This window comes from Panulirus ornatus, chromosome 21 (genome assembly GCF_036320965.1).
Source record: "Panulirus ornatus isolate Po-2019 chromosome 21, ASM3632096v1, whole genome shotgun sequence".
NCBI classification, from domain to species: domain Eukaryota; kingdom Metazoa; phylum Arthropoda; class Malacostraca; order Decapoda; family Palinuridae; genus Panulirus; species Panulirus ornatus.
Window position 1 is genome coordinate 5,102,414 of NC_092244.1, and position 19,571 is coordinate 5,121,984.

The 19,571-nt window shown below is 40.2% G+C and overlaps 1 protein-coding gene across 2 annotated transcripts; it reads right to left on the reverse strand.

The window, feature by feature from the left end:
- Positions 1–2,745: 2,745 nt before the first annotated feature.
- Positions 2,746–19,281, reverse strand: LOC139756294 (replication protein A 14 kDa subunit-like). Of its 2 annotated transcripts, none has more exons than XM_071675559.1 (4): positions 19,093–19,281; positions 10,329–10,409; positions 5,408–5,510; positions 2,746–2,900 (listed from the first exon to the last, which is right to left on the reverse strand). In XM_071675559.1, the coding sequence occupies exons 1-4, from the start codon at positions 19,189–19,191 to the stop codon at positions 2,830–2,832; spliced, it is 354 nt and encodes a 117-aa protein (XP_071531660.1). In that variant the 5' UTR covers positions 19,192–19,281; the 3' UTR covers positions 2,746–2,829. The 2 variants fall into 2 exon arrangements, with proteins under 2 accessions (XP_071531660.1, XP_071531661.1); XM_071675560.1 differs by lacking the exon at positions 19,093–19,281 and adding an exon at positions 11,550–11,648.
- Positions 19,282–19,571: the final 290 nt, after the last annotated feature.

Sequence of the window (19,571 nt, forward strand, 5' to 3'; positions counted from 1 at the left end):
TTTGAAACGAAGTGTATCTTGGTAAAATGTAATTGATTAGATGCCATATATTTACAGAAAATACACTGTTTTAAAAAAATGAATGTAAATAAAAATAATTTCGAGAATGCTACGCTGGATGACCACTGGGTTTCAAATACTTTGGCTCTTTTTCCCTTTACATATATATATATATATATATATATATATATATATATATATATATATATATATATATATATATATATATATATATATATATATATATATAATCGTTATAAATATACAAAAATTAAAGTAAGACATGCGTGATGTGTGCATTTATATACACGAATGTATAAACTGCTTACAGAAGCACACTTACTAAGTAGCCTAAGATAACCATTAATTAATGATATAATCATGAGATTCTTTTTTTACTTCATAATTCTTCCTACGTTGTAGAAGGTTCAACTACCTTCCCTGTGACTGTATCTCTGTTGTTACCCAGTCAAATGATGTTTGCGATGTTAGGAAGGAAATTCTCTTCCAGCCTTATTTACATTCCAGTAATACTGTAAATCAGTTGTTTCCCTGTTCCTCCAGTTCATCAATAAATCTATTTCCCTGTTCTTACCGTTTATCAATTTGTATACCTTTTATCTCTTTCAGCTGATCTATCAGTTCAAACTGATTCTCTCTCCTCACCATTAACCTTTCAGCTTAATACTTTCACTAATGCTGGTCTTTTGAGTCCCTCCTTTTTCTGCTCATAAAAGGAAATTACTATAATCACAGTTCTGCTTGCACTGCTGAGGCTCACAGACCCCATCCGCTTTTAGTTGTCTGCCTTCTCCACTTTAATTTTATTTCTATGGCCGGTGGAACATAAAAGTGTTGGAGTCATAGTTTTCCTTGAAAATACTAGATCAAACTGAGAGCATATAATGAGTTTCTAAGTAATGTAATTGTCGTCTAGCTTCTTTTTATAAGGAAATATGAGTAATAATAAAGTCCTTTACTGAGTAAACAAAGAGATGATGTACCTCAAGGACTGTCGCAGGTGGTATAAGGCAAGAGGGTAAGTTAAGACGAAATGAGACCAGAATGGCAGGAGTCCCATGGCACTGGTGCATGAGCAAGAGTGGGAGACTTCCTGTAGAAGAGACATGAGTTGCCTGGGTAAAGTGGCACAACTATGGTGAGATGGTATACCAAGATCACTAGCTTGTGTAACAAATAGGAAGTTATCATGAATCTGTGGCTTTGCTCTTGGGGCAACAGAAGGGGAGAAAACCATTTAACAACAACCATCTGTTTTGCAAATCAAAATGACTATAGACATACAATTATTTTTTCACAAAAGTTTACAGATGACCTAACTTTGTTTCACTACTTAAAACATTACTGGATTTGCATTGTCTTTTTCAGAGTCTATGTACCTGCAAGCCATGATCTTCAACATAAAATTCCAACAGACTTACAAGCACTTTGAAAAAATCTACCATACAGACTTAAAAATGCCCCATCCCAAAAAAGGGAAATTTTTACATACAATCCATGTTTTACAAGTCTTTCATCTTAAAATGCCTTATCTAAGAAATACTCAATATTGTTGAAACTTGGAACTGTAACAGGAATCCATGTCATCCTGATATGGATCTTTGTAGTCAGGCTTTCTTCCCTTACCCTCTCTGTGCCTAAACCATTTCATCACACTTGTCCAGTTCTCTCAAATTCTATTTACTACTATGCCTCTCTCTATCACAGTAATTCCTTATATGATGAATTTAATGTTAACATATCAATTCTCTTAAAGCATACTCATCTTTACCCTAACAGATGCTGAACTTTCCTTCCGGACCCTTCTTAATGCAATGGACCCTAAAACTTGTTTCAGTTCCTGTGGTTCCATTCCATGTCCTGTCTATTACCCTGTACTTAAAACATTCCACTTCTTCCAGGTCCTACACATTCAAACTTACACTAGACCCATCCTCTCTCATACCACTGCTGTACCTCATTACCTAAATTTTGTTCATATTTGCTCTCAACTTTTTCTATTTACAGTCCCTCAAAAACTATCCCAAGCCTCTGAAGAAAAGATTGTGTGACCAGAGGATGTCATCTGCAAACTGCAACTGACACTGTACCCCACACCCTAAAAAAACAGAGTAAAAGCAGCGGAGCCACAACAAAGGAAGATGGTACTGAAATAGTTGATATCTTACTGATGATGTTCACAAAAGTTGGATTGGGATTGTTCTCATGGCAGTCAATTTGAGTATGTATGGGCTCGAGATGTTGAGTTATTTTCTGAAAAGTATTCTATTGCCTCTTGTTGCTATCTTTCTCTATATATAACTTCATTCTTTCTTGTTCCCTGTTTCCTACATTGGCAAGGCAGCACCAGGAACACACATAGGAATGAACTCAAGCACTTACATTCACTCTCTAGCTGTCATGTATAATGAGCCAAAACAACAGCCTCCTATCCACAACCAAGCCAAGCCCAACAGGCCTTTGCATGATTTTTCCCTGACTGCTTCAAATGCCTTAGTTCAGCCTATTGACAGCATGTCACCTCTTGTATACGAAATTGCTCCACACTCATAATTCTTCCCTGTGAACTTTAAGCTTTTCCTAAATCATTGTTTCTTAGTTTTCTTTTTCATCTTCTTCACTGTCAAATTCAAATGGCAACATCCTCCAAATTTTTATGGTTCATCTCTTACATGACCATAAACAACATCATAGGGTCTTTTCAAGGTAAAATAACACAACACATAACTTTGATTATATAATACAAAAATACAAGAAAAAAGTTAAATTACTTAAACCTTAGAAGCAAAGGAAATTCTGCTACTGTGTTCAATCAAACTTCCATGGATTACCAGGCACAGAGTGGATGAGTCGTACAGCTTGGTCATAACCTTGCATATCTGTAATTAATGAATAATTAAGAAGAAATCTATCTGAATATTGTCAACATTCTATAAATTTAATATACATAATGGTAATTCAAGCATAATCATCCCAATGTTCTTGCTCATATGTTGACTATAGTGTCTGCTCCTACATCTGTTCCTATTGTATAAATAATCAATCCCTTTAATTTCAAACACAGAAAAAAATGATGAATAATATCATATAATTTTACTTGTGAAAAGGAATTAACTACATTAATAGTAAATGACTAGATGTGATGCAATTTTTTTTGAAATTGGTGTTATCAAAAACTAACAAAACAATGTATAGTAACCACCAATCAAATTTAGGAGCTTTCATGAGTATAAGGTTGTTATCATGCTTGAATGGAGAAAAGCCTCCTAAGTATGGAAAGGAATTAAATAGTTCGATAAGTAAAGACAGTTTGTTAACTGGAAAAAAGGGGGCAATTAGAATTTTCCTATACAGAGAGATAAGTCCTACTATCAGAGTGCTCCTGTAATACCAATTACAGGTTGAGCATCTGTAAAACAAAAATATGAAATCTGAAAGGTTTTGAGCTGTGACATAACATTACAAGTGGAAAATTTCACACCTAACCTCACTTGCCTATGCTGGGCTCTGATGCTCTACTGGCGCAAGTTTGCTACAAACCATCGTCACCGCCAGACCTACATGCATTATTCACTGTGGTTTTTTGCTTAATCTCTGTTCTGTGGCACAAAGATATTGTCGAAAATGTCAAAAGGCCTCAAGATAATGAGTCTCCAGTTGTTCATTCACTGACCGATAGTGAAATAGATAAAATGGTTCTGAATCTAAGTGATCATGATAAGACACGTTGAAGATGACTGTTAACACTGCAGAAAAAGTGCCTATAGACGACAAGGTGAAAATGGGTGATGGACTATTGAAGGACTAAAGCAGCGTGCATTCATAATAAAACAAGGAATCATGTCAGTTAAAAAATCAAAGAGAGACTTCTAAGAGAAAAACCATTGCTAATGAGGCAGATAGCTCTGGAGGAAACATTTTAAAAAGCTGAGGTTGTGACACCTTTGCTTTCTGATGGTTCTGTTACACAAACTGTTTCATGCACAAAATTATTAAAATATATTGCATAAATTACCCTCAGGCTGTGTAGGAGAAACATAATTGGATTTTGTGTTTAGACTTGGGTCCCACCCTCAAGATATCTCATTATCTGTTATCCATCATGACAAATGTGGAAAACAAGATGGTATGGAAACAAACTGGTTAGAGCTAAGACATACCTCAACATTTCAACCGTCTTCTTCAGGAGATACTGATTTCAGCATATGGCGTGTCACGCTCTGGTTGGATTGCTTGTCTTGCTACCTCCACTCATTCACAACGATCTCCACTGCCTGACGTGACCAGCAGATGAACTCACACCTTATGTTAACGTTGTCTTTGGTAGCAATGTAAGCCGCTTCCAATGTCTTTCTTATCTTAGGCCTTCGTGCGGTATTCTCACCTGGTTTCACTATGCGGATTCGCAGACAAGTTCTGCCTTGTTTACATCGTGCAAGTCTCAACACAATGTAAATGGGGCAGAATTCTTCGCTGCAATTCTGTGTAGTGGAACTAGGCGAGAATACTTCACAAGGGCCTAAGCAAACAAATAAGAAAGACATTAGAAGCGGCTTACTTTGCTAACAAAGACAAAGTTAATACAAGACCTGGGTTCATCCGCTGGGCAGAGCACTGTGAACGAGTGGAGGTAGCAGGACAAGCGATCCAATCAGAAAGCACCATGCCAAGGTGTCCGACCGGGTGACCATCACTTACTGCGGTATATGGCCCCGCCGAATGCTGGAATCAGTATCTCCTGAGGAAGACCTAAGAACAGTCAAAACATTGAGGCACATCTCAGCTCTAACCCGTTTGTTTCCATACCATCTTGTTTTCAATAACTCATTACGCATATGCAAATATTACAAATCTAAATCTATTTGCATTAACTGATATTCCATATTTTTCATACTTGTTTACTGTTTCCCCACTTTAGTGAGGTAGTGCCATGAGCAGACATAACAGCAGCCTCATTTGCTCACATCCACTCAAACTGTCTTTTATTATAAACCAAAATCAAAGCTCAACCTCCAAAGCCTAGCTTCACACACTAATGCCAAGTTTTTCCCTACTCACTTCAAATGTCTCATTTAGCCCACTGACAGCACATGCCTCCACCTCACACACACACTCTCTCATACCACACTGCTTCATCCCCAACACATCACATTTTGATCTCAGGCATTTCATTTTCGTCACATTCACTCTCTTCTCTTCTCATTGGGACTAATATAACCATGTATGCACCATACATTCCATAATACCAATGATAAGAGATTAACTTAAGCTTTCTGAAAGGGGGCTCAAAAGGTATACACAGGGGTAGTCTGGTGCACTCCAGGTAATATATAAGCAAAACTGAAATAAAATATTCAAAACACCAGCTTTCAAACTTAACACTTACCAAAGCTGGCAGAATACTCTAGTGGGAAGGACACATAATTCTGGCACATCACTTGACGACTCTGACCTATCCCATGGATTTCAACAATACCCTCAACATTTCCCTAGAAAAAAATTAAACATTATTCAATCGATACAAGTAGTTACCACAATGTAAGGTATTTCAAAAATCAGCATGATTCCTACAGCTTTCATATACAAGTCAGCCCTGGTTAATGCCAGGGATGCATTCCTAGAGAATGCAACTCAAAGCAAGATGACCAAGCAAAACCACTTATCTCACTAGAAACCATGCATAAATGGTATCTATATTCCTTGGAAAGTACCATAGGCACAAATGTAGCTGAGAGTATATCCCACAATAACAGAATGGTGGTGCAAGAAGACTTGGATGCACAGAGCAGAGCACAACCAATGGTACGCTTACACAACAATGCAAAGGGATTTCATTGGCACCTGATTCAAATCAATGTTACATCTCAAGATGTCAGCAAATTAAAAGCAAACTTCACCAGGTAGAACAAAACTGTTCCCTACCTGATAGAGGGCACTATTGCAAAATGGCATTTACTTGGGTGACGTTAAACGGGGGCTAACTTTATTGCAACATACTCTTGTGTAACAGGGTATTTTTAGCATCAATCTACACATGTAGTTCCCCAACAGTTAAAGTTTGTGAGCATTGTAAGGATCTGTTGGCTGGACTTAAATGGCAAACCTAAGATGGAACCACCTAAGCAACCCAGAAGCTGAAGTAACTTGCTAGTGACCATGGTGAGTACATGAGCGGTATCCATTTCCATCCCCTAGTACCCATAGCTGTTCCCTGCTGCCCTTGTTAGGACTGACCGATCCAGTTAATAATATATTTTTCCCTGACGACAAATGCTCAACTCTCAGTTCATAACAATAAATGGTACTAACATTTTTTCCTTAACCCAATCAAATAAAAAATAATGTAATGAAACTTACAGACATAGGATTGGCCAATCAGGTAAACAGACGAAGAATGTTCCATCCACTCATGTACACATATTTATTCATAAACCTTTATGTGTAATGCACCGAAACCACAGCTCCCTATCCACATCCAAACCCCACAGACCTTTCCATGGATTACCCCACACATTTCACATGCCCTGGTTCAGTTAACCATGTCATTCTTATTCACTCTATTCCTTGCATGCCTCTCACCCTCCCGTATATTCAGGCTCCGATCACAAAAATCTTTTTCACTCCATCCTTCCACCTCCAATTTGGTCTCCCAATTCTCTTTGTTCCCTCCACCTCTGACACATATATCCTCTTTGTCAACCTTTCTCACTCATTCTCTCCATATGTCCAAACCATTTCAACACACCCTGTTCTGCTCTCTCTCAACCACACTCTTTTTATTTCCACACATCTCTCTTGCCCTTTCATTACTTAAATCAAACCACCTCACACCACATATTGTCCTCAAACATTTAATTTCCAACACATTCATCCTCCTCCATACAATCCTATCCATAGCCCATGCCTCGCTACCATATAATAATGTTGGAACTACTATTCCTTCAAACATACCCATTTTTGCTCTTTGAGATAACCTTCCCTCCTTCCAAACATTCTTCATTGCTCCCAAAACCTTCACCCCCTCCCCCACCCTGTGACTCACCTCTGCTTCCATGGTTCCCTTTGCTGCTAAGTCCACTCCCAGATATCTAAAACGCCTCACTTCCTCCAATTTTTCTTCATTCAAACTTTTTTTTTTTTTTTTATACTTTGTCGCTGTCTCCCGCGTTTGCGAGGTAGCGCAAGGAAACAGACGAAAGAAATGGCCCAACCCCCCCCCATACACATGTATATACATACGTCCACACACGCAAATATACATACCTACACAGCTTTCCATGGTTTACCCCAGACGCTTCACATGTCTTGATTCAATCCACTGACAGCACGTCAACCCCGGTATACCACATTGCTCCAATTCACTCTATTCCTTGCCCTCCTTTCACCCTCCTGCAAGTTCAGGCCCCGATCACACAAAATCTTTTTCACTCCATCTTTCCACCTCCAATTTGGTCTCCCTCTTCTCCTCATTCCCTCCACCTCCGACACATATATCCTTTTGGTCAACCTTTCCTCACTCATTCTCTCCATGTGCCCAAACCATTTCAAAACACCCTCTTCTGCTCTCTCAACCACGCTCTTTTTATTTCCACACATCTCTCTCACCCTTACGTTACTTACTCGATCAAACCACCTCACACCACACATTGTCCTCAGACATCTCATTTCCAGCACATCCATCCTCCTGCGCACAACTCTATCCATAGCCCACGCCTCGCAACCATACAACATTGTTGGAACCACTATTCCTTCAAACATACCCATTTTTGCTTTCCGAGATAATGTTCTCGACTTCCACACATTCTTCAAGGCTCCCAGAATTTTCGCCCCCTCCCCCACCCTATGGTCCACTTCTGCTTCCATGGTTCCATCCGCTGCCAGATCCACTCCCAGATATCTAAAACACTTCACTTCCTCCAGTTTTTCTCCATTCAAACTCACCTCCCAATTTACTTGACCCTCAACCCTACTGTACCTAATAACCTTGCTCTTATTCACATTTACTCTTAACTTTCTTCTTCCACACACTTTATCAAACTCCGTCACCAGCTTCTGCAGTTTCTCACATGAATCAGCCACCAGCGCTGTATCATCAGCGAACAACAACTGACTCACTTCCCAAGCTCTCTCATCCCCAACAGACTTCATACTTGCCCCTCTTTCCAAAACTCTTGCCTTTACCTCCCTAACAACCCCATCCATAAACAAATTAAACAACCATGGAGACATCACGCACCCCTGCCGCAAACCTACATTCACTGAGAACCAATCACTTTCCTCTCTTCCTACACGTACACATGCCTTACATCCTCGATAAAAACTTTTCACTGCTTCTAACAACTTGCCTCCCACACCATATATTCTTAATACCTTCCACAGAGCATCTCTATCAACTCTATCATATGCCTTCTCCAGATCCATAAATGCTACATACAAATCCATTTGCTTTTCTAAGTATTTCTCACATACATTCTTCAAAGCAAACACCTGATCCACACATCCTCTACCACTTCTGAAACCACACTGCTCTTCCCCAATCTGATGCTCTGTACATGCCTTCACCCTCTCAATCAATACCCTCCCATACAATTTACCAGGAATACTTACATCCCAATTTACTTGTACCTCAACCCTACTGAACCTAATAACCTTGCTCTTATTCACATTCATTCTCAAATTTCTTCTTTCACACACTTTTCCATACTTAGTCACCAACTTCTGCAAAATCTCCCTTGAATCAGCCACTACTAGAGCTGTATCATCAGTGAACAACAACTGACTCACTTCTCAGGCCCCCTCATCCCCAACAGACTGCATACTCATCCCTCTCTCTAAAACTCTTGCATTTACCTCACTATCCACCCCATCCATAAACAAATTAAGGGTAAGTCAGTTGGGAGGTAAGTTTGAATGGAGAAAAATTGGAGGAAGTGAAGTGTTTTAGATATCTGGGAGTGGATTTGGCAGTGGATGGAACCATGGAAGTGGAAGTGAATCATAGGGTGGGGGAGGGGGCAAATATTCTGGGAGCCTTGAAGAATGTGTGGAAGTCGCAAACATTATCTTGGAAAGCAAAAATGGCTATGTTTGAAGGAATAGTGATTCCAACAATGTTGTATGGTTGCGAGGCGTGGGCTATGGATAGAGTTGTGCGCAGGAGGGTGGATGTGCTGGAAATGAGATGTTTGAGGACAATATGTGGTGTGAAGTGGTTTGATCGAGTAAGTAATGATAGGGTAAGAGAGATGTGTGGTAATAAAAAGAGTGTGGTTGAGAGAGCAGAAGAGGGTGTTTTGTGGTGGTTTGGTCACGTGGAGAGAATGAGTGAGGAAAGGTTGACAAAGAGGATATATGTGTCAGTGTGGAGGGAACGAGGAGAAGTGGGAGACCAAATTGGAGGTGGAAAGATAGAGTGAAAAAGATTTTGAGTGATCGGGGCCTGAACATGCAGGAGGGTGAAAGGCGTGCAAGGAATAGAGTAAATTGGAACGATGTGGCATACCGGGGTCGACGTGCTATCAATGGATTGAACCAGGGCATGTGAAGCGCCTGGGGTAAACCATGGAAAGTTGTGTGGGGCCTGGATGTGAAAAGGAAGCGGTGGTTTCGGTGCATTATTACATGACAGCTAGAGATTGAGTGTGAACGAATGGGGCCTTTGTTGTCTTCCTAGCGCTACCTCGCGCACATGAGGGGGAGGGGGTTGTTATTTCATGTGTGGCGGGGTGGCGATGAAAATGAATAAAGGCAGACAGTATGAATTACGTACATGTGTATATATGTATATGTCTGTGTGTGTATATATATGTATACGTTAAAATGTATAGGTATATTTGCGTGTGTGGACGTGTATGTATATACATGTGTCTGTGGGTGGGTTGGGCCATTCTTTCGTCTGTTTCCTTGCGCTACCTCGCTAACGCGGGAGACAGCGACAATGCAAATAAATAAACATATCATTATCATTATTTCTTTTTTTTTTATCATGCATAATCACTGTCTCCCATGTCAGTGAGGCAGTGCCAAGAAACAGAAGAATGGCACATACACTCGTTCAAATATACATACATAAACACCCACATATGCACATATACACACATACATATTCATACTTGCTTGCCTTCATCCATTCTTGTTGCTACCCCGCCCCCACAAGAAAACAGCATCGCTCTCCCCTGCTTCAATGAGGTAGTGACAGGAATGCAGACAAAAAGGCCATGATTGTTTACACTTAGTCTCTAGCTGTCATTTATAATGCACCTTTGACATACATGATTTTATGCAACTAAAAATGTAAAAAAAATTACCTGTAAAGGCTGCTGCAACTTAACCTGGATTGGCTGCCCATCACTTGCCTTTACCAACATCATCATCCCTGATGGATCAATCTGTAAACAATCAGACATGCTATAAGAAACCATTTATATTTTTGCTTATATTAACAAAAGCAACATGTAAATGACAAAAATAGTTAAATCTGTATGAGACATTTCACCATGGTCCAGTAACCAAAATATCACGTCACAAGCCACAATGAAACTACTAAGCAACTGTCAGTTTCAGATAAATCAATTAAATAATATTGTACTAGTGATACCTGCATAATATAGTTTGCAGTGCAGAATGCCTGGAATCAATATCAAAAAGTATTAGTCAGCGAAAAATTAAAGGAACTCTTCATTTGTGCAATGAATATGGCCCCCGCCCCTTCAATGTGTTTAGCATTAACATCACCAAGATCCATCCCTCAACTGACTTTACAGTCTATCCCAAATTAACAATCCATTACAGAGTGCCTGGTCATAAATTAAAGCCCTAGATTTTCTGTCATAATCATTCTCAGTTTGTTAATTCTGTTTTACATGACTGTACTAATTACAGTTAAATATCATTCCCATCTTGGTATGCTAGTAGACTCAAGATCATATTGACGCAGTAATCCTGCACCATACCAAGCAAATGCTGCATAAATCCCTTGTTAGCAAAAGAGAAAACTATAATCTAGAAATATCTCAGCAATTTTTATATCATGGTACACCATGGAAAGTTCTGTGGGGCCTGGATGTGGAAAGGCAGCTGTGGTTTCGGTGCATTATTACATGACAGGTAGAGACTGAGTGTGAACGAATGGGGCCTTAGCTAGTCTTTTCCTAGCGCTACCTCGCTCACATAAAGGGGGGGGGGGTGGTAGGGGATTGTTATTTCATGTGTGACGGGGTGGCGATGAGAATGAACAAGGGCAGACAGTATGAATTATGTACGTGTATATATGTATATGTCTGTGTGTGGACGTGTATGTGGGTGGGTTGGGCCATTCTTTCGTCTGTTTCCTTGGGCTACCTCGCTAACGCGGGAGACAGCGACAAAGCAAAATAAATAAATTTTTATACCTGTTTGCCACTTCCCTCTTAGGGAGATAGTGCCAGGACAGGCGAAGAATTGTCTCATTTGCACACATCCACTCTCTAGCTGTCATGTATTATGCACTGAAACCAGAGCCCCTCTCTCCACAGCCAAGCCCAACAGACCTTTCGTTGGTTCCATTTTATGTACTCTGGTTCAGCGCACTGACAATTGGCTCTCTCCCATGCATACATCACACCTTCCAACATGCTCAGACACCAATAACTGAAAACATCAGGTCTGGCAACTGAACCTACAATGAAGACGGAATTCAAATTGCGGTTGGTAGGAAATGAAGTTTGTACATCGAAACTTAGTTACGATATATATATTATCTATTCATTATTTTTATTATACTCTGTCGCTCTCTCCCGCATTAGTGAGGTAGCGCAAGGAAACAGACGAAAGAATGGCCCAACCCACCCATATACTCATGTATATATATACATACAGGTTCAAACACGTACATATACTTACCTATACATTTCAACGTATACATATATATACATACACAAATATATACATATAATACACATGTACATACTTCATACTTACTGCCTTTATTCATTCCCTTTGCCACCCTGCCACACATGAAATGACAACACCCCCCCCCCCCCCCACACACACACACACACGCGCGCGCCCGCGAAGTCGCGCTAGGAAAAGACAACAAAGGCCACATTCGTTCACACTCAGTCTCTAGCTGTCATGTATAATGCACCAAAACCAAAGCTCCCTTTCCACATCCAGGCCCCACAAAACTTTCCATGGTTTACCCCAGACGCTTCACATGCCCTGGTTCAGTCCATTGACAGCACGTCGACCCAGGTATACCACATCGTTCCAATTCACTCTTTCCTTGCACGCCTTTCACCCTCCTGCATGTTCAGGCCCAAATTGCTCAAAATCTTTTTCACTCCATCCTTCCACCTCCAATTTGGTCTCCCACTTCTCGTTCCCTCCACCTCTGACATATATATCCTCTTTGTCAATCTTTCCTCACTCATTCCAATTCACTCTTTTCCTTGCATGCCTTTCACCCTCCTGCATGTTCAGGCCCCAATTGCTCAAAATCTTTTTCACTCCATCCTTCCACCTCCAATTTGGTCTCCCACTTCTCGTTCCCTCCATCTCTGACAAATATATCCTCTTTGTCAATCTTTCCTCACTCATTCTCTCCATGTGACCAAACCATTTCAAAACACCCTCTTCCGCTTTCTCAACCACACTCTTTTTATTACCACACATCTCTCTTACCCTTTCATTACCTACTCGATCAAACCACCTCACACCACATATTGTCCTCAAACATCTCATTTCCAACACACCCACGCTCCTCCACACAACCCTATCTATAGCCCATGCCTCGCAACCATATATATATATATATATATATATATATATATATGTATATATATATATATATATTCTTTTCTTTCTTTTTCTTTCGTACTATTCGCCATTTCCCACGTCAGCGAGGTAGCGTTAAGAACAGAGGAATGGGCCTTTGAGGGAACATCCTCACCTGGCCCCCTTCTCTGTTCCTTCTTTTGGAAAATTGAAAAAAACGAGAGGGGAGGATTTCCAGCCACCCGCTCCCCTTTTATATATATATATATATATATATATATATATATATATATATATATATATATATATATATATATATTTTATATATATATATATATATATATATATATATATATATATATATATATATATATATATATATTTTCTTTCATACTATTTGCCATTTCCCACGTTAGCAAGGTAGCACTAAGAACAGATGACAGGGCCTTTGAGGGAGTCTCCTCACCTGGCCCCTTTCTCTGTTCCTTCTTTTGGAAAACTAGAATAAAAAAAAAGGGAGGGAGGATTTCCAGCCCCCGCACCCTCCCCTTTTAGTCGCATTCTGCGACACGCAGGGAATACGTGGGGAGTATTCTTTCTCCCCTATCCCCAGTGATAATATATATATATATATATATGGTGTGGGAGGCAAGTTGTTAGAAGCAGTGAAAAGTTTTTATCGAGGATGTAAGGCATGTGTACATGTAGGAAGAGAGGAAAGTGATTGGTTCTCAGTGAATGTAGGTTTGCGGCAGGGGTGTGTGATGTCTCCATGGTTGTTTAATTTGTTTATGGATGGGGTTGTTAGGGAGGGAAATGCAAGAGTTTTGGAAAGAGGGGCAAGTATGAAGTCTGTTGGGGATGAGAGAGCTTTCGAAGTGAGTCAGTTGTTGTTCGCTGATGATACAGCGCTGGTGGCTGATTCATGTGAGAAACTGCAGAAGCTGGTGACTGAGTTTGGTAAAGTGTGTGAAAGAAGAAAGTTAAGAGTAAATGTGAATAAGAGCAAGGTAATTAGGTACAGTAGGGTTGAGGGTCAAGTCAATTGGGAGGTAAGTTTGAATGGAGAAAAACTGGAGGAAGTAAAGTGTTTTAGATATCTGGGAGTGGATCTGGCAGCGGATGGAACCATGGAAGCGGAAGTAGATCATAGGATGGGGGAGGGGGCGAAAATCCTGGGAGCCTTGAAGAATGTGTGGGAGTCGAGAACATTATCTCGGAAAGCAAAAATGGGTATGTTTGAAGGAATAGTGGTTCCAACAATGTTGTATGGTTGCGAGGCGTGGGCTATGGATAGTTGTGCACAGGAGGATGGATGTGCTGGAAATGAGATGTTTGAGGACAATGTGTGGTGTGAGGTGGTTTGATCGAGTAAGTAACGTAAGGGTAAGAGAGATGTGTGGAAATAAAAAGAGCGTGGTTGAGAGAGCAGAAGAGGGTGTTTTGAAATGGTTTGGGCACATGGAGAGAATGAGTGAGGAAAGATTGACCAAGAGGATATATGTGTCAGAGGTGGAGGGAACGAGGAGAAGTGGGAGACCAAATTGGAGGTGGAAAGATGGAGTGAAAAAGATTTTGTGTGATCGGGGCCTGAACATGCAGGAGGGTAAAAGGAGGGCAAGGAATAGAGTGAATTGGATCGATGTGGTATACCGGGGTTGACGTGCTGTCAGTGGATTGAATCAGGGCATGTGAAGCGTCTGGGGTGAACCATGGAAAGCTGTGTAGGTATGTATATTTGCGTGTGTGGATGTATGTATATACATGTGTATGGGGGTGGGTTGGGCCACACAAAATCTTTTTCACTCCATCTTTCCACCTCCAATTTGGTCTCCCACTTCTCCTCGTTCCCTCCACCTCCGACACATATATCCTCTTGGTCAATCTTTCCTCACTCATTCTCTCCATGTGCCCAAACCATTTCAAAACACCCTCTTCTGCTCTCTCAACCACGCTCTTTTTTTCCCACACATCTCTCTTACCCTTACGTTACTTACTCGATCAAACCACCTTACACCACACATTGTCCTCAAACATCTCATTTCCAGCACATCCATCCTCCTGCGCACAACTCTATCCATAGCCCACGCCTTGCAACCATACAACATTGTTGGAACCACTATTCCTTCAAACATACCCATTTTTGCTTTCCGAGATAATGTTCTCGACTTCCACACATTCTTCAAGGCTCACAGAATTTTTGCCCCCTCCCCCACCCTATGATCCACTTCCGCTTCCATGGTTCCATCCACTGCCAGATCCACTCCCAGATATCTAAAACACTTTACTTCCTCCAGTTTTTCTCCATTCAAACTTACCTCCCAATTGACTTGACCCTCAACCCTACTGTACCTAATAACCTTGCTCTTATTCACATTTACTCTTAACTTTCTTCTTTCACACACTTTACCAAACTCAGTCACCAGCTTCTGCAGTTTCTCACATGAATCAGCCACAAGCGCTGTATCATCAGCGAACAACAACTGACTCACTTCCCAAGCTCTCTCATCCCCAACAGACTTCATACTTGCCCCTCTTTCCAAAACTCTTGAATTCACCTCCCTAACAACCCCATCCATAAACAAATTAAACAACCATGGAGACATCACACACCCCTGCCGCAAACCTACATTCACTGAGAACCAGTGAGAGAGAGAGAGAGAGAGAGAGAGAGAGAGAGAGAGAGAGAGAGAGAGAGAGAATGTGTAGTAATAAAAAGAGTGTGGTTGAGAGAGAAGAAGAGGGTGTTTTGAAATGGTTTGGTCACATGGAGAGAATGAGTGAGGAAAGATTGACCAAGAGGATATGTGTCAGAGGTGGAGGGAATGAGAAGTGGGAGACCAAATTGGAGGTGGAAAGATGGAGTGAAAAAGATTTTGAGTGATCGGGGCCTGAACATGCAGGAGGGTGAAAGGCGTGCAAGGAATAGAGTGAATTGGAATGATGTAGTATACCGGGGTCGACGTGCTGTTAATGGATTGAACCAGGGCATGTGAAGCGTCTGGGGTAAACCACGGAAAGTTGTGTGGGGCTGGATGTGGAAAGGGAGCCATGGTTTCAGTGCATTATTACATGACAGCTAGAGACTGAGTGTGAACAAATGTGGCCTTTGTTGTCTTTTCCTAGCACTACCTCGCACACATTTGGGGGGAGGGTGTTGTTATTTCATGTGTGGCGGGGTGGCGATGGGAATGAATAAGGGCAGACAGTATGAATTATGTACATGTGTATATATGTATATGTCTGTGTGTATATACATATGTATACGTTGAGATGCATAGGTATGTATATTTGCGTGTGTGCACATGTATGTATATACATGTGTATGTATATATGTATATATATACATGTGTATGTATACATCCATATATATACACATATACATATATACACATGTCATATTCATACTTGCTGCTTTCAACCATTCCCACTGCCACCCCGCCACACATGAAATAGTATCCCCATCCGTGTGCATGTGCGCGAGGTAGCACTAGGAAAAGACAAGAAAAGGCCACATTTGTTCACACTCAGTTTATGTGTTTTGATAAGTCCATACATATATGTTGCTTAAATCCTTTAATGTAGATGTTGCCTTTAGCAACAGTAATACTATAAAGAATATATTAATCAGGAATTCACCAGAAAATTCTGGATGCATCTATAAAGTGCCATGTAGATATTGTGATAAGTTTTATGTTGGGCAGACTGGTAAGGATCTTTCTGTCAGACTTAAGCAACATAAATATAGTATAAGAACGGGACAAGAATCAAATGCCTTGTTTAATTACATTAAAAACTATGATCATTGTACTGACTAGAGTAATGCCATCTCAGTTATTAACTCTAACTCTATTACCATGAGAAATATCACTGAATCTTCTATTATTAAATACACAAAGAATTATAATTTTAATACTAGTGATGGTCTATACAAATCAAATAACTTTATTGTTGATAAAATTTGTAAAATGATAACTTTATGAACGCTCGTTGTCTGTCTTGGACAATCGCATGTTTACCAAATGGCATCCTAGCTTCGTCTCTTCGATGTATATCAAGTGACTGTTATATTTCTCTCTTGTCTCTCACCTGATGATGTGATTATTATACGAGAGTGCACTTGGGAACTTATTGTGTTTCATTTTCCCCGTGGACTCATAAGAATATCTTGATCACGCACAAAATTGTGATCCTTTCCAATATATATATATATATATATATATATATATATATATATATATATATATATATATATATATATATTGAGATGAGAGAGCTTAGGAAGTGAGTCAGTTGTTGTTCGCTGATGATACAGCGCTGGTGGCTGTTTCGGGTGAGAAACTGCAGAAACTGGTGACTGAGTTTGGTAAAGTGTGTGAAGAAAGCTGAGCGTAAATGTGAATAAGAGCAAGGTTATTAGGTACAATAGGGTTGAGGTACACAAGTCAATTGGGAGGTAAGTTTGAATGGAGAAAAATTGGAGTAAGTGAAGTGTTTTAGATATCTGGGAGTGGATTTGGCAATGGATGGAACCATGGAAGCGGAAGTGAATCATAGGGTGGGGGAGGGGGCGAAAATTCTGGGAGCATTGAAGAATGTGTGGAAGTCACAAACATTATCTCGGAAAGCAAAAATGGGTATGTTTGAAGGAATAGTGGTTCCAACAATGTTATATGGTTGCGAGGCATGGGCTATGGATAGAGATGTGCGGAGAAGGGTGGATGTGCTGGAAATGAGATGTTTGAGGACAATATGTGGTGTGAGGTGGTTTGATCTAGTAAGTAATAATAGGCTAAAAGAGGTGTGTGGTAATAAAGAGTGTGGTTGAGAGAGCAGAAGAGGGTGTTCTGAAATGGTTTGGTCACATGGAGAGAATGAGTGAGGAAAGATTGACCAAGAGGATATATGTGTCAGAGGTGGAGGGAACGAGAAGTGAGAGAACAAATTGGAGGTGGAAAGATGGAGTGAAAAAGATTTTGAGTGATCAGGGCCTGAACATACAAGAGGATGAAAGGCGTGCAAGGAATAGAGTGAATTGTATCGATGTGGTATACCGGGTTCGATGTGCTTTCAATGGATTGAACCAGGGAATGTAGAGCGTCTGGGGTAAACCATGGAAAGTGCTGTGGGGCCTGGATGTGGAAAGGGAGCTGTGGTTTTGGTGCATTATTACATGACAGCTAGAGACTGAGTGTGAACGAGTGATCTTTGTTGTCTTTTCCTATCGCTACCTCGCGCACATTTGGGGGGAGGGGGTTGTTATTTCATGTGTGGCGGGGTGGCGATGGGAATGAATAAAGGCAGACTATGAATTATGTACATGTGTATATATGTATATGTCTGTGTGTGTATATATATATGTATACGTTGAGATGTACAGGTATGTATATTTGCGTTTGTGGACGTGTATGTATATACATGTGCATGTGGGTGGGTTGGGCCATTTCTTTCGTCTGGTTCCTTGCGCTACCTCGCTAATGCAGGAGACAGCGAAAAAGCAAATATAAATAAATATATATATATATATATATATATATATATATATATATATATATATATTATCTTTGGGGATAGGGGATTAAGAATACTTCCCACGTATTCCCTGCGTGTCGTAGAAGGCGACTAAAAGGGGAGGGAGCGGGGGGCTGGAAATCCTCCCTCCCTTTTTTTTTATTCTAGTTTTCCAAAAGAAGGAACAGAGAAAGGGGCCAGGTGAGGAGACTCCCTCAAAGGCCCTGTCATCTGTTCTTAGTGCTACCTTGCTAACGTGGGAAATGGCAAATAGTATGAAAGAAAATATATATATATATATATATATATATATATATATATATATATATATATATATATATATATATATATATAAATATATATATATATATATATATATATATATATATATATATATATATATATAAAAGGGGAGGGAGCGGTGCAACTGGAGGGATGTCTGATCATTATCTTGTGGAGGCTAAGGTGAAGATTTGTATGGGTTTTCAGAAAAGAAGAGTGAATGTTGGGGTGAAGAGGGTGGTGAAAGTAAGTGAGCTTGGGAAGGAGACTTGTGTGAGGAAGTACCAGGAAAGACTGAGTACAGAATGGAAAAAGGTGAGAACAATGGAATGGATATATATATCGACTACCTCGAGAGTCCAAAGCGTTGGCCACCTAACTTCCAAAGAACATTAAAAATGAATCATTAGCATCTTATCCTCCACTGACCAATAATTGTTCTGTGGCAGCAACACCCCAACATGAGCTGCACTACCTGAACACAAACCATCCACTAATAATGGTCCAGGAAGAGCAACGACTTACCTTATCCACCTCTCCCAACAATATCACATTTTGACCATTGAACTGAGGCAGTGTGGCAGCATTGACTCGAATTCGAGGATCAGATCCCGTAGAAACCATGATTCTGCCAATTAACTGCACCAGTTATTCTTGCTGGTTTACGTTGTTTTGCCGCGAAAATTATGCGAACGTCAGAAGGATTTTGATGGATTCTTACACATTCTTCATTCTGAGGATATTCCCGGGTTCCCAAGCCAAGCCAATAATTATGGAATTTGGATGGAAATTGTGAAATTTCCTAGAATACAATTATAAGAAATGTAACGCATATGTACCTAAAATCGATGTATTCTGCCTAAATGACATTTTTTGTTGAGTTAATGGCGACAATTGAGTGTCCAAAATGCATTTCATTCAGCACTCTTTAGAAACCAATTAGAAACCAATACTATAACTTATGAAAAACTAATTACATAATGCGTAAAATATGCTGTGCAACT